General features: G+C 52.0%; 1 protein-coding gene across 2 annotated transcripts in view; it reads right to left on the bottom strand.

The window, feature by feature from the left end:
* The window catches only part of dnah3 (dynein axonemal heavy chain 3), a 194,462-nt gene that overhangs the window by 32,828 nt on the left and 146,937 nt on the right, over positions 1-14,697 (bottom strand). For both annotated transcript variants that reach the window (XM_072481778.1, XM_072481779.1), the window contains exon 46: positions 6,835-7,501. In XM_072481778.1, coding sequence (XP_072337879.1) covers positions 6,835-7,501 — 667 coding nt within the window. The remainder of the gene's footprint in view (positions 1-6,834; positions 7,502-14,697) is intronic.

The following is a 14,697-nucleotide window of genomic DNA, read 5'->3' as shown; positions in this document are numbered from 1 at the left end:
CTCCCGAGGGCCAACCTACCCCCCCCCCCCCTCCCCTCCCCACCAATCAATGGTTGGGTCACACCCAGCACAACATGCAAGCATCAGGGTGACCCAACCCCCCATCGGGGCCGCTGCCAGGTTGGCGCTGCTAGGGGTCTGTACCAGGGCAGTGCCCAGCCATGCACCTCACCAAGCAGGGGGCTATACTCACCACCAAACCCTCGCTAGGCACGAACCTGATTACATGGCGGTGGGTTGGGGGGTGGGGGAAGAGATCTCAAACTGAAATCTCGCTGCCGTAAATCCCATCATGGTCCTCTTGCGGTATTTGCGCCCTTGCTGAACGAGCCAGAAAAGTTCGCCCATTAACTCTGCTCCCTGACTTCCGGGTGCGGCGATGACCAGCTGAGTCGCACGTTTCGGCAGCTCCCTGTGAAACGGACTTTTGGGCTCTTGATAGGAGCCCCAACGGCAATTTTAACGGCTGAAAACACCGTGCGGTAAACCAGAAGGGTGTTCCCCCTGGACACGGATGGAAAAAGGAGAGGAAAGTGGCCGGATTGCAGCGGATCCTTTGGAACAACGGCAAGGAAGGCAAGCAGAAACCAAGATGGCGTCGGAAGGTGGCAGTTTCATATGGGGCCCTGAACAACAAGAGTTTTTGAAACGCTGCGTGGAGGAGATAAAAAAGGAAATGAAGAAAGAGTTGTTGGCCCCGATATTACAGGCGATTGAAGGGCTGAAAGAGGAACAAAAGACCCAGGAGCAGGAGCTTCGGGTCGTGAAGGCGAAAGCAGCAGAGAATGAAAACGATATACAGGGCCTGGTGGTGAAGTCGGAGATACAGGAGGCACACCAGAAACGATCTGTGGAGAGGTTGGAGGCACTGGAAAATAACGCAAGGAGGAACAACTTGAGGATTCTTGGCCTTCCTGAAGGTGTGGAGGGGGCGGACGTCGGGGCATATGTGAGCACGATGCTGCACTCGTTAATGGGAGTGGAGGCCCCGACGGGTCCGTTGTAGGTGGAGGGAGCATACCGAGTTATGGTGCGAGGATCGAGAGCAGGAGAAGCTCCCAGAGCCATAGTGGTGAGATTTCTCCGTTTTAAGGATAGAGAAATGGTCCTTAGATGGGCGAAGAAAACTCGGTGTAGTAAATGGGAGAACGCGGTGATCCGCGTCTATCAAGATTGGAGTGCGGAGGTGGCGAGAAGGAGGGCGAGCTTTAATCGGGCCAAAGCGGTACTTCACAAAAAAAAGATAAAGTTTGGAATGCTGCAACCGGCAAGACTGTGGGTCACATATCAAGGGAGGCACCACTACTTTGAGACGGCGGATGAAGCGTGGACTTTTATTGTAGAAGAAAAATTGGAATGATTGGACTACGAAAATGAACGTTTGGACAAAGTGGTGGGACGAGTGGGGGGGGGGGGGGGCGAAGAGGGATTGTATGATTAATCCTGCGGTATGGTAACTTTTCTTTCTCCCACAGGTGGTGATGGGGGGAGGTGGGGAGGGAGAGGAGATGGGGCGTTGGCCATGGGAGGCGGGGCCGAGGGAGAGGCGCGGGCTTGGTTCCCGCGCTATGATAATTATGGCGGGAATAGAGAAGCAGGAAGGAGGGGGCGCCGCACGGGGCGAGCCGTGATCACGGGGGGAAGCCGAGGTCAGCCAGAGTTTGCTGACTTCTGGGAGCAACATGGGGGGAGTAATTACGCTAGCGGGGGGTCTAGCGGGGGGGGGGGGAGGAGGGGGGAATTACTGGGTTGCTGCTGCTGGGGAAAGGGGGGAGTGGGTACGGGAAAGGATGGGCGGGGGGGCACCGTCTGGGAGAAATACAGCTGCGTGGGAACTGGGCGAGAAGCTGGAAAAAGATGATGGCTAACCGGCAAGGGGGGGGGGGTGGGAAGCCCCCCAACTCGGCTGATCACGTGGAACGTGAGGGGGCTTAACGGGCCGATAAAGAGGGCACGAGTACTCGCACACCTTAAGAAACTTAAAGCAGATGTGGCCATGTTACAGGAAACGCACCTGAAACTGATAGATCAAGTTAGGTTGCGCAAAGGATGGGTAGGGCAGGTGTTCCATTCGGGGCTGGATGCGAAAAACAGGGGGGTGGCTATATTAGTGGGGAAGCGGGTAATGTTCGAGGCAAAGACTATAGTGGCGGATAACGGGGGCAGATACGTGATGGTGAGTGGCAAATTACAGGGAGAGATGGTGGTGTTGGTAAACGTGTATGCCCCGAATTGGGACGATGCCAATTTTATGAGGCGAATGCTAGGACGCATCCCAGACCTAGAGACCGGAAAGCTGATAATGGGGGGAGACTTTAACACGGTGTTGGAACCAAGGCTGGATAGGTCAAAGTCCAGGACTGGTAGGAGGCCGGCAGCAGCCAAGGTGCTTAAGGATTTTATGGAGCAGATGGGAGGGGTGGACCCGTGGAGATTCGGTAGACCTAGGAGTAAGGAGTTCTCGTTTTTCTCCTATGTCCATAAAGTCTATTCACGCATAGACTTTTTTGTGTTGGGTAGGGCATTGATCCCGAGGGTGAGGGGAACGGAATATATGGCTATAGCCATTTCGGATCATGCCCCACACTGGGTAGACTTGGAGATAGGGAAGGAAACAAGAGGGCGCCCACCCTGGAGAATGGACATGGGACTAATGGCGGATGAGGGGGTGTGCTTAAGGGTGAGGGGATGCATTGAAAAGTACTTGGAACTCAATGACAATGGGGAGGTTCAGGTGGGAGTGGTCTGGGAGGCGTTGAAGGCGGTGGTTAGGGGGGAGCTGATATCAATAAGGACACATAAAGGGAAGCAGGAGAGTAAGGAACGGGAGCGGTTGTTGCAAGAACTTTTGAGGGTGGACAGACAGTATGCGGAAGCACCGGAGGAGGGACTGTATAGGGAAAGGCAAAGGCTGCATGTGGAATTTGACTTGCTGACCACAGGCACTGCAGAGGCACAATGGAGGAAGGCGCAGGGTGTACAGTATGAATATGGAGAGAAGGCGAGCAGATTGCTGGCACACCAATTGAGGAAAAGGGGAGCAGCGAGGGAAATAAGGGGGGTGAGAGACGAAGATGGAGAGACGGAGCGGGGAGCGGAGAGAGTGAATGAAGTGTTTAAGACATTTTATAAAAAATTGTATGAAGCTCAACCCCCGGATGGGAGGGAGAGAATGATGGAATTTTTGGATCGGCTGGAAATTCCCAAGGTGGAAGAGCAGGAAAGGATGGGATTGGGAGCACAGATCACGGTAGAAGAAGTGGTGAAAGGAATTAGGAACATGCAGACGGGAAAGGCCCCGGGACCGGACGGATTCCCAGTTGAATTTTACAGAAAATATTTGGACTTGCTCGCCCCGCTACTGACGAGGACCTTTAAAGAGGCAAAGGAAAGGGGACAACTGCCCCCGACTATGTCAGAAGCAACGATATCGCTTCTTTTAAAGAAGGAAAAGGATCCGCTACAACGCGGGTCCTACAGACCAATCTCCCTCCTCAATGTAGATGCCAAGGTCTTGGCCAAGGTAATGGCAATGAGAATAGAGGAATGTGTCCCGGGGGTGGTTCATGAGGACCAAACTGGGTTTGTGAAGGGGAGACAGCTGAACACGAACATACGGAGGTTGTTAGGGATAATGATGATGGCCCCACCAGAGGGTGAAACGGAGATAGTAGTGGCGATGGATGCCGAGAAAGCATTTGATAGAGTGGAGTGGGATTATCTGTGGGAGGTGTTGAGGAGATTTGGGTTCGGAGAGGGGTATGTTAGATGGGTGCAGCTGTTGTATAGGGCCCCAGTGGCGAGTGTGGTCACGAATGGACGGGGATTGGCATATTTTCGGCTCCATAGAGGGACAAGGCAGGGATGTCCTCTGTCCCCATTACTGTTTGCACTGGCGATTGAGCCCCTGGCGATAGCGCTGAGAGGTTCCAAGGGATGGAGGGGAATACTTAGGGGAGGAGAAGAACACCGGGTATCTTTATATGCGGATGATCTGCTACTATATGTGGCGGATCCAGCGGAGGGGATGCCAGAAATAATGCGGATACTTGGGGAGTTTGGGGATTTTTCAGGGTATAAATTGAACATGGGGAAGAGTGAGCTGTTTGTGGTGCATCCAGGGGAGCAGAGTAGAGAAATAGAAGACCTACCGTTGAGGAAGGTAACAAGAGACTTTCGTTACCTGGGGATCCAGATAGCTAAGAATTGGGGCACATTGCACAGGCTAAATTTGACGCGGTTGGTGGAACAGATGGAGGAAGATTTCAAGAGATGGGATATGATAGCATTGTCAATGGCAGGGAGGGTGCAGGCGGTTAAGATGGTGGTCCTCCCGAGATTCCTCTTTGTGTTTCAGTGTCTCCCGGTGGTGATCACGAAGGCTTTTTTCAAAAGGATAGAAAAGAGTATCATGGGTTTTGCTTGGGCCGGGAAGACTCCGAGAGTGAGGAAGGGATTCTTACAGCGTAGTAGGGATAGGGGGGGGCTGGCACTACCGAGCCTAAGTGAGTATTATTGGGCCGCTAATATTTCAATGGTGAGTAAGTGGATGGGAGAGGAGGAAGGAGCGGCGTGGAAGAGATTAGAGAGGGCGTCCTGTAGGGGGACCAGCCTGCAGGCTATGGTGACAGCCCCATTGCCGTTCTCACCAAGGAACTATACCACGAGTCCGGTGGTGGTAGCTACACTGAAGATTTGGGGACAGTGGAGACGACATAGGGGAAAGACCGGAGCACTGGGGGGGTCCCCGATAAGAAACAACCATAGGTTTGCCCCGGGGGGAATGGATGGGGGATATGGAATGTGGCAAAGAGCAGGTATAACGCAATTGAAAGATCTATTTGTGGATGGGAAGTTTGCGAGTCTGGGAGCGCTGACCGAGAAATATGGGTTGCCCCAAGGGAATGCATTCAGGTACATGCAATTGAGGGCTTTTGCGAGGCAACAGGTGAGGGAATTCCCGCAGCTCCCGACACAAGAGGTGCAGGACAGAGTCATCTCAAAGAAATGGGTGGGGGACGGTAAGGTGTCGGATATATATAGGGAAATGAGAGACGAAGGGGAGACTATGATGGACGAACTAAAAGGGAAATGGGAAGAAGAGCTAGGGGAGGAGATTGAGGAGGGGATGTGGGCAGATGCCCTAAACAGGGTAAACTCGTCGTCCTCGTGCGCCAGGCTAAGCCTGATTCAGTTTAAGGTATTACACAGGGCACATATGACTGGAACACGGCTCAGTAAATTTTTTGGGGTGGAGGATAGGTGTGCGAGGTGCTCGAGAAGCCCAGCGAATCATACCCATATGTTTTGGTCATGCCCGGCACTACAGGGGTTTTGGATGGGGGTGACAAAGGTGCTTTCGAAAGTAGTAGGAGTCCGGGTCGAACCAAGCTGGGGGTTGGCTATATTTGGGGTTGCACAAGAGCCGGGAGTGCAGGAGGCGAAAGAGGCCGATGTTTTGGCCTTTGCGTCCCTAGTAGCCCGGCGCAGAATATTGCTAATGTGGAAAGAAGCCAAGCCCCCGGGGGTGGAGACCTGGATAAATGATATGGCGGGGTTCATAAAGTTAGAGCGGATTAAGTTCGTCCTAAGGGGGTCGGCTCAAGGGTTTACTAGGCGGTGGCAACCGTTCGTCGAATATCTTGCGGAAAGATAGATAGGGGAGAACAAAGAAGGCAGCAGCAGCGGCCCAGGACTTGGGGGGGGGGGGGGGAGGGATGGGGGGGGATGGGGGGGGGGTGGCCTGAGACAAGGCAGTTGCCAATTAGGGCTAGTTTTTATTTTTTGTTATTTAATATTTATTTATTTGTTGTTGTTTTTGTTTAAATTTAAAAAGGTCATTATTATCTGTATTGTTACAATGTTGTGTAAAGGATGCACAATGTACTGTGTTGGTTGACCAAAAATTTTCAATAAAATATTATTTAAAAAAAAAAACTCTGCTCCTCTCTCCATAGATGCTGCCAGCCTCACTGAGTTTTCCCAGCACCTTCCGTTTTTATTAAGAGTTTTAAACTCATTCATCAAATAGATGAGCAGCCCGACACAAATATATATCTGTCCTTATTTAGCCAATTTGCTCAAATAATGATCCTTGGTCAAATTAATTTTGTGGCACTTTTTTGCCCCTGGTGCCTGGGTTAATGGAAGATTGTCTGTCATAACAGAAGAAAGATTGAAATAGCTTGTTACCAATCATAATAATTCCAATAGACAGCTCTTGCTACATTGCCTTAGGTTATAATTATAGAATTTACAGTGCAGAAGGAGGCCATTCAGCCCATCAAGTCTGCACCGGCCCTTGCAAAGAGCACCCTACTTCAGCTCACACCTCCACCCCATCCCCTAACCCAGTAACCAAATCTACCCTTTTTGGACACTAAGGGCAATTTATCATGGCCAATCCACCTAACCTGCACATCTTCGGACTGTGGGAGAAAACCGGAGCACCCGGAGGAAACCCACTCGGACACGGGGAGAACGTGCAGACTCCGCACAGACAGTGACCCAAGCCGGGAATCGAACCTGGGACCCTGGAGCTGTGAAGCAACTGTGCTAACCACTGTGCTGCCTGTTGATCTGAGCTGCATTCAAATTGGATCTGGATCCATTCTTGGGATACTAGCAGTTTTAATTGGAACTAATCTATTAATTTATACCATATTCTATATTATAATTGAATGAACATTAAGTACAGGCTAAACTGGGGAAGATAGAGATAGATGGAGAGAAAGAAAGACTTAGCTGATCTCAGGATGTCTCAACGTGCTTTACAACCAATTAAGGACTTATTGAAGTGTAGTCACTGTTATAAATGTAGGAATGAGATCTTACCCAATACAATGTGCAGGTTAGCTTTTACTCTTTCAATAAAGTAATTGTACAATGCCAGTGGAGTGGCTTCAATTCTCTTTCCATCGGTCCTGGCCACGCCTTGCATCTTTTCGAGGAGTTCAGCTTTCTCGTCTGCCGGGAAGATATTGGGCACATCCCCTGTGTTCAGTAACATGTTGATATCTTCCACAAACGACTCATCTTTAATTTGGCTATCACTAAACATAAAGACAGTTTGTTTGCCATCAACTCCAGTTTTGGTCATTATCTTTTTCACGTCATCCCTCCATTCAGACTTGCCGTAGTTCTTTGTGATCTCGATTTGGAAGAGGCTATAGTCATTCATGAAGGTGGACAATTTGGTCGCACTCTGCCTGCCGCTTCCACCGACACCAACCAGGAGTAAGTGGCCATTGTCTTGTTTTAGCACCCTGCATATTCTGGAGATGTGTTCTATCGCAAACCGGAACATAACCAGGGCCATCGGAGTTCTGCTCACATTGTTGTACTCCGACAGGTAGTAGTCCATGGCCGATGTAAGTTGCTTTAAGTCTACAATCTCATCATAAGCCTTTACACTAGCATCTGGCTTTAGATAATCTCCGAAAAACAGACTGCGAATATTGTCATCGGTAACTTTCCCCGATGGAGTTAAATGGCTCAAAAGCTAGACGACATGGATGGAAACAGATGGCATTAGGTCTGGTTGTGTGTATTTCATTTACCTAAAAAAACTTAGCATATTTTCGCAGTACCATTATAAGACAAAGAGAAAGAAAAAAAAACATAATTTGCCCTTGAACTGAATTGGCCGTCCAGGCCGTATTGGAGGGCATTGAAAAGTTAACCACATTACTGCTCCGCCATTTAGTATGATCATGGCTGACACTTCAATGCCTTTTACACCACTATCCCCCATAGGTCTATAAAATAATGAGGGGCATAGATAAGGTAGATAGTCAACATCTTTTCCCAAAGGTAGAGGAGTCTAGAACTAGAGGGTTTAAGGTGAGAGGGGAGAGATACAAAAGAGACCAGAGGGGAAATTTCTTCACACAGAGGGTGGTGCGCATCTGGAATGAGCTGCCAGAGGCAGTGGTAGAGACAGGTACAATTTTTTCCTTTAAAAAACAGACAGTTACATGGGCAGGGTGGGTATAGAGGGCTATGGGCCAAATGTGGGCAAGTAGGACTAGCTTAGTGATAGAAACTGGGCAGCATGGACAAGCTGGGTCGAAGGGCCTGTTTCCATGATGTAAACATCTCTGACTCTATGAACATCGTTTAATTTCAAGGGTAAACTTTACATAATAATACAATCATTCATACATTGGTCAAATAATTTGCATCGCAATTGTCACTGAAGAAAGTTGAATAAATTCGGAGGAAATGGCATTCTTCTTCGGCCATTCCAGTTACTTTATTTTTCTTCACTGGCACCTTAATTATAATCATCCCTGGGTGGATCACCACCTTGGCATGGAGGAGAGGCTTGTGCGCTCTGTTAATTCCTTCAACAATACCATTGGGAACGCCTTGACCCTGCAAGGTTGGTGGGAGCTGCCAAGCACAGTACGATCCAAAACGTCCTCAGCAGCAGAATAGGCGAAGGAAAACCGTGCATGTCACCGACTGACTGCGGATCCCAGAAGTGGTCCCGATCATCATAGTTGCAATCCGACCCCCAACACGTCAAACATTGTGTGGACAATGACGGCACTCCAGGGTTCCCACGTTAAACCAAGTCAGGGTCCCTTTGCTAACGCCTGTGGTGATGGAGAATTGGTGCCGGGGACGCGGCGATGAACCTGGGAGCCCGAGTCAAGAATCTGCGCCCGCGCCACTGAAACATGAAGGTTGTTGGACTCCTGTGCTGGGATAAGGCTGTCTTTGTGCGGCAGCGTCCACAACTGAATAGATGCCCTCTGCTCCCCCCAAATGAGGAGGGGACTAGAAAGCACAGGAAAAATAGGCTGACCCCTATCTCCCGGCAGGGAAACCACACCCCACATCTCCTTGGTCAAAGAAAATTTAAAATTTTGCAACTTGGAATGTTAGAACACTCGTGGAGAATCTCAAGAACGACTGCTCAGAAAGAAGAACTTCGCTCACATCACCTGAGCTTTCAAGACTCCAAATTGACATCACGGCCCTCAAGTGAGGCCCAATCCCTTGGGGAGGGGCAACTGAGGAACAAACACCTAATATTGGAAAGGAAAGGCTGACAACGGCGGTACTGTCCAAGCACTCGATTTTGCCGACCTGAATAGGCTCTAGAATGTTCTGCCAAAGCTCCCTAATTGTATAGATGAAAGAATCATGACCCTTCACCTCCAGCTCAGCCACTGTCATCAATGCTCATGCTCTGCATCATCTCCATTTCTCTGCTCAGGCCTAGTGGTGCACTAAGGCCGACTTTTATCTGTTTCCACAGCAAATTATTCCTGGATTAAGTCACCAATCTGACACCAGGGGCTTGTAGCTTAAGGGGCACCACTCCACATCATACATGGCTCACCAGGAATCTCTTCCGCTCTGAAAGCCAGCCTTTGGCATGTTTGGAAGGATTTGCAGGTTGACTGTGTTGGGAACGCACCTTCCTTGGTCATCAGGTCCTGGGGTGGGACTCGAAAGTGGGACACTACCCACTGCGTCACAAGAACCACCTGGACCATCTGAAAGGGGTAACATAAGGAATCTACCTAAAATGGAGGGTGACAGTGGAATGGTAACCACAAGGCTTAGTGTTTCTGTCATTGTACTGACGACTCTATGGTGAATTGTTGAAGGATGCCAGACTTTTTATTGTGGTGCCTACTACATACGGGCTACGGATATGATTGGCTGGGATAACCTTCATGGATGCAGTACGAAATGATTGGAACAACTGACCAGGGGGATTGTTGAGGATTGAACATGTAAATGAATGTCGAACAAAGAAGTATAAGGCTGCCTGCTTGTAACGGCAGCATGGTAGCATTGTGGATAGCACAATTGCTTCACAGCTCCAGGGTCCCAGGTTCGATTCCGGCTTGGGTCACTGTCTGTGCGGAGTCTGTACATCCTCCCCGTGTGTGCGTGGGTTTCCTCCGGATGCTCCGGTTTCCTCCCACAGTCCAAAGATGTGCAGGTTAGGTGGATTGGCCATGATAAATTGCCCTTAGTGTCCAAAATTGCCCTTAGTGTTGGGTGGGGTTACTGGGTTATGGGGATAGGATGGAGGTGTTGACCTTGGGTAGGGTGCTCTTTCCAAGAGCCGGTGCAGACTCGATGGACCGAATGGCCTCCTTCTGCACTGTAAATTCTATGATGAACTTGATCGGGGGGTTTTGCCAAAGGTGCGCTCTCCCTCGCAAATGCTTGAATCAAATGGAACCATTCAGAAAAACAGGGTGGGAAAAGCCAATGCAAATTGTGCCCTCCTGCTAGTAAAGTGTGTTCAGTGCAGCCTCATTATAACAAAACCTTCCTCCACCGGGACAAATATAAAACCATAGGGGAGCATCTGTTCAAAACATTAGAACCTCCTGGATTGTGTTATTGTTCGGGTTAAAGATCTAAGTGATCTGTATCCCTCGATCCATGTGGGGCACAGTTGCCCATTCGACAGATCATGGACTTGTTTGACCAGCAATGAAGCGGCAAGGCATCGCAAGATCTGAAAATCCGATTGGATGGAAATCAATGTCTCTGCCCTAAAGCAGTCCTAAATAAGAGAGGAATTCCAAGTGGAGCTCACGGCCAATCAGAAAAATCTTCGCACTTCCAACTCAATTCTGAAACAGTGGGCTCAAATAAAGTCAACTGCACTGGGCTGCCATCAAAAATTCAATTATGGAGACTTCCGGTTGCGTCTATGCCTAGGTAGGTCGCACGTTCGGCAGCTCCCGCCGGGAATGGACTTTTGGGCTCTTCAGAGGGGCCCCAATGGCAATTGTTCGACGGCTTCCAGTGTGGGAAGGTGACAGCAAGGTCCCCCCGACATTATATGGATTGGACCAGGAGTGGAGCGGTTAAAAAAGTGATCCTGGTGCAGCGAAAGGTGCGAGGGAGGAAAAGCAAGATGGCGGCGGGTGGAGACCAAGCAGCGTGGGCCCAGTGGTCGCAGGAGCAGCAGGAGTTTCTTAAACGCTGCTTTGAGGAGCTGAGGACAGAAATGCTGGCGCCAATGAAGGTGGTGATTGAGAAGCTTGTGGAGATCCAGAAGGCCCAAGGGGCAGCGATCCGGCAAAAAGCTTCGGTGAAACCTTGGGCTTGGCGGTGAAGGTGGAGGCGCACGAGGCGCTGCACAAGAGGTGGGCGGAAATATTCGAGGACCTGGCGAATAGGTCGAGGAGGAAGAATCTTCGGATTCTGGGTCTCCCTGAAGGAGTGGAGGGGCCCGATGCCGGGGCATATATGAGCACGATGCTCAATTCGCTGATGGGCGCGGGAGCTTTCCCGAGGCCCCTGGAGCTGGATGGGGCTCATCGGGTCCTGGCAAGGAGACCCAAAGCCAACGAGCCGCCAAGGGCTGTAGTGGTGAGATTTCACCGCTTTATGGACAGAGAGTGTGTCCTGAGATGGGCCAAAAAAGAGCGGAGCAGCAGGTGGGAGAATGCGGAGATTCGAATTTACCAGGACTGGAGTGCGGACGTGGCTAAGAAGAGAGCTGGTTTCAACCGGGCTAGGGCGGTGCTCCATTGGAAGGGGGTGAAGTTCGGGATGCTGCAGCCAGCGCGATTGTGGGTCACGTTCCAAGATCGGCACCACTATTTTGAAACGCCTGATGAGGCACGGAACTTTATACAGACTGAAAAGTTGGACTCAAATTGAGGGTTTGTCGTGAGGGGATGTTTACTGTGTTTACTGCGTTTGGGGAATGTTCTTTTGGTTTGAGTGCTGGGTGGGGATGGGTGAATGGATTTGATGTGGGGGCTGTGGGGGAGTGTGGGCGTCGGTGTTGGAGGGGCAGGGCCCCACGGAGGAAGAGGGGGGGGTGGAGGCCCGGGGATGGGGAGTAAGGGCTAGGCCGCGAAAAGGAGCTGCGCCAGAGGGGGCGGGGCCGGCTCAGGAAAACGCGGGCTTTTTCCCGCGTTAGGGAAGGATGGGATGGGGGGAAGGGAGGTGCTGGAGAGGATCGCACACTGACTGCCAAGGGGTGGGGGAGATTCTCACACTGGGGGGTCGATAGAATGGCGGGAGAGGCCGGCATCAGCAGGAGTCAGCTGACTTACGGGAGTGTCATGGGGGGAGCAAAATGGCTAGATGAGGATCTAGAGGGGGGAGGGGGAGGGGGGTAGGGAGGGAAGGGGGGAAACTGGATTGCTGCTGCATTGGCCAAAGGGGAGCTGGAAGTAGGAGAGGTAGTCGGGGCGGGGGTCCGCCGCCTGAGGGACTGGAGGGTGTGGGGGGCGGGGGCACGTGGCTGGCCTAGAAAAGGAGATGGCTAGTCGACGGGGAAGGGGGGGGGAGTGAGTAGCCCCCCGATCCGGCTGATAACTTGGAATGTGAGGGGCCTGAATGGGCCGGTCAAGAGGGCCCGGGTGTTCGCGCACTTAAAGGGACTGAAGGCAGACGTGGTTATGCTCCAGGAGACACATCTGAAGGTGGCAGATCAGGTTAGGCTGAGAAAGGGATGGGTAGGACAGGTATTCCATTCGGGGCTGGATGCGAAGAACAGAGGGGTTGCAATACTGGTGGGGAAGCGGGTGTCGTTCGAGGCACTGAGTATTGTAGTGGATAATGGAGGTCGATATATGATGGTGAGCGGTAGGTTGCAGGGGATGCGGGTGGTACTGGTGAACGTATATGCCCCGAATTGGGATGATGCCGGATTTATGAAATGCATGCTGGGTCGGATTCTGGACCTGGAGGTAGGAAGCTTGATAATGGAGGGGGGACTTCAACACGGTGCTGGACCCAGCACTGGACCGTTCTAGGTCCAGGACGGGTAAGAGGCCGGCTGCGGCCAAGGTGCTCAGGGGGTTTATGGACCAGATGGGGGGAGTGGATCCATGGAGGTTTGCCAGGCCGCTGGCCAGGAAATTTTCCTTCTTTTCCCACGTCCATAGAGCCTACTCCCGGATAGATTTTTTCATTTTGAGTGGGGCGCTAATCCCGAAAGTGGAGGGAACGGAATATTCGGCCAGAGCCATCTCGGATCACGCCCCGCATTGGGTGGAGCTGGAGTTGGGGGAGGAGAGGGACCAGCACCCGCTGTGGCGCCTCAATGTGGGACTGTTGGCGGATGAGGGGGTGTGCGGGCGGGTGCGGGGGTGTATTGAAAGATATTGGGAGGCCAACGACAACGGGGAGGTGCAGGTGGGGGTTGTCTGGGAGGCGTTGAAGGCGGTGGTCAGGGGAGAGCTAATCTCCATTAGGGCCCACAGGGAGAAGAGAGAGAGGAGGGAGAGGGAGAGGTTGGTGGGGGAGATTCTAAGGGTAGACAGGAGGTATGCAGAGGCCCCCGAGGAGGGGCTACTTAGGGAGCGACGGAACCTCCAGACGGAATTCGACCTGTTGACCACGGGGAAAGCAGAGGCACAGTGGAGGAAAGCGCAGGGGCGATGTATGAGTATGGGGAGAAGGCGAGTCGGATGCTGGCACATCAGCTTCGTAAGAGGGAGGCAGCGAGGGAGATTGGTGGTGTTAAGGATAGAGGGGGGAATACGGTGCGGAGTGCGGTGAGAATAAACGAGGTATTTAGGGACTTCTATGGGGATCTGTACAGGTCTGAGCCCCCAGCGGGGGAGATGGGGATGCGACGATTCCTCGATCAGCTGAGGTTCCCGAGGGTGGAGGAGGAAGAGGTGGCTGGTTTTGGGGGTGCCGATTGGGCTGGAGGAACTGGTTAAAGGATTGGGGAGCATGCAGGCTGGGAAGGCCCCGGGGCTGGATGTTCCCGGTTGAATTCTACAGGAAATACGTGGATCTGCTGGGCCCGTTGCTAGTGAGGACTTTTAGTAAGGCGAGGGAGGGGGGGACCTTGCCCCCGACAATGTTCAGGGTGCTGATTTCTCTGATCTTGAAGCGGGACAAGGATCCATTGCAATGTGGATCGTACAGACCGATCTCGCTCCTCAATGTTGACGCTAAGTTGCTGGCGAAGGTGCTGGCTACGAGAATTGAGGACTATGTCCCGGAGTGATTCATGAGGACCAGGCGGGATTTGTGAAGGGTAGGCAGCTAAATACAAATGTGCGGAGGCTTCTCAATGTGATTATGATGTCCCCGGTGGAGGGGGAAGCGGAGGTAGTGGCAGCTATGGACGCGGAGAAGGCCTTTGATCGGGTGGAGTGGGAGTATCTTTGGGAGGTGCTGTGGAGGTTTGGGTTCGGGGAGGGGCTCATCAGTTGGGTCAGGTTGCTATATTGAGCCCCAGTGGGGAGTGTGGCTACGAACCGGTGGAGGTCGGAGTACTTTTGGCTGTACCAGGGGACGAGGCAGGGGTGCCCCTTATCCCCCTTGTTGTTTGCACTGGCAATTGAGACGCTGGCCATGGCACTGAGTGGGTCCAGGAAATGGAGGGGACTGGTCCGGGGGGGAGAGGAACACCGGGTGTCGCTGTATGCCGACGACCTGTTGTTGTATGTGGCGGATCCAGTGGAGGGGATGGCGGACGTCATGCGGATCCTTCGGGAGTTTGGGGATTTTTCGGGGTATAAACTCAACATAGGGAAGAGTGAGCTCTTTGTGGTGCATTCAGGGGACCAGGGAAGGGGGATAGACGAGCTACCGCTGAAGAGGGCGGAAAGGAGCTTTCGGTACCGAGGGATCCAAGTAGCTAGGAGTTGGGGGGCCCTGCACAAGCTCAATTTGACGCGGTTGGTGGAGCAGATGGAGGAGGATTTTAAAAGATGAGATATGCTGCCACTCTCACTA

Source organism: Scyliorhinus torazame, chromosome 17 (genome assembly GCF_047496885.1).
Source record: "Scyliorhinus torazame isolate Kashiwa2021f chromosome 17, sScyTor2.1, whole genome shotgun sequence".
Classification (NCBI taxonomy): Eukaryota; Metazoa; Chordata; class Chondrichthyes; order Carcharhiniformes; family Scyliorhinidae; genus Scyliorhinus; species Scyliorhinus torazame.
Note: the sequence above shows the minus strand (reverse complement) of the source record. Positions and strands in the feature narration are given on the sequence as shown.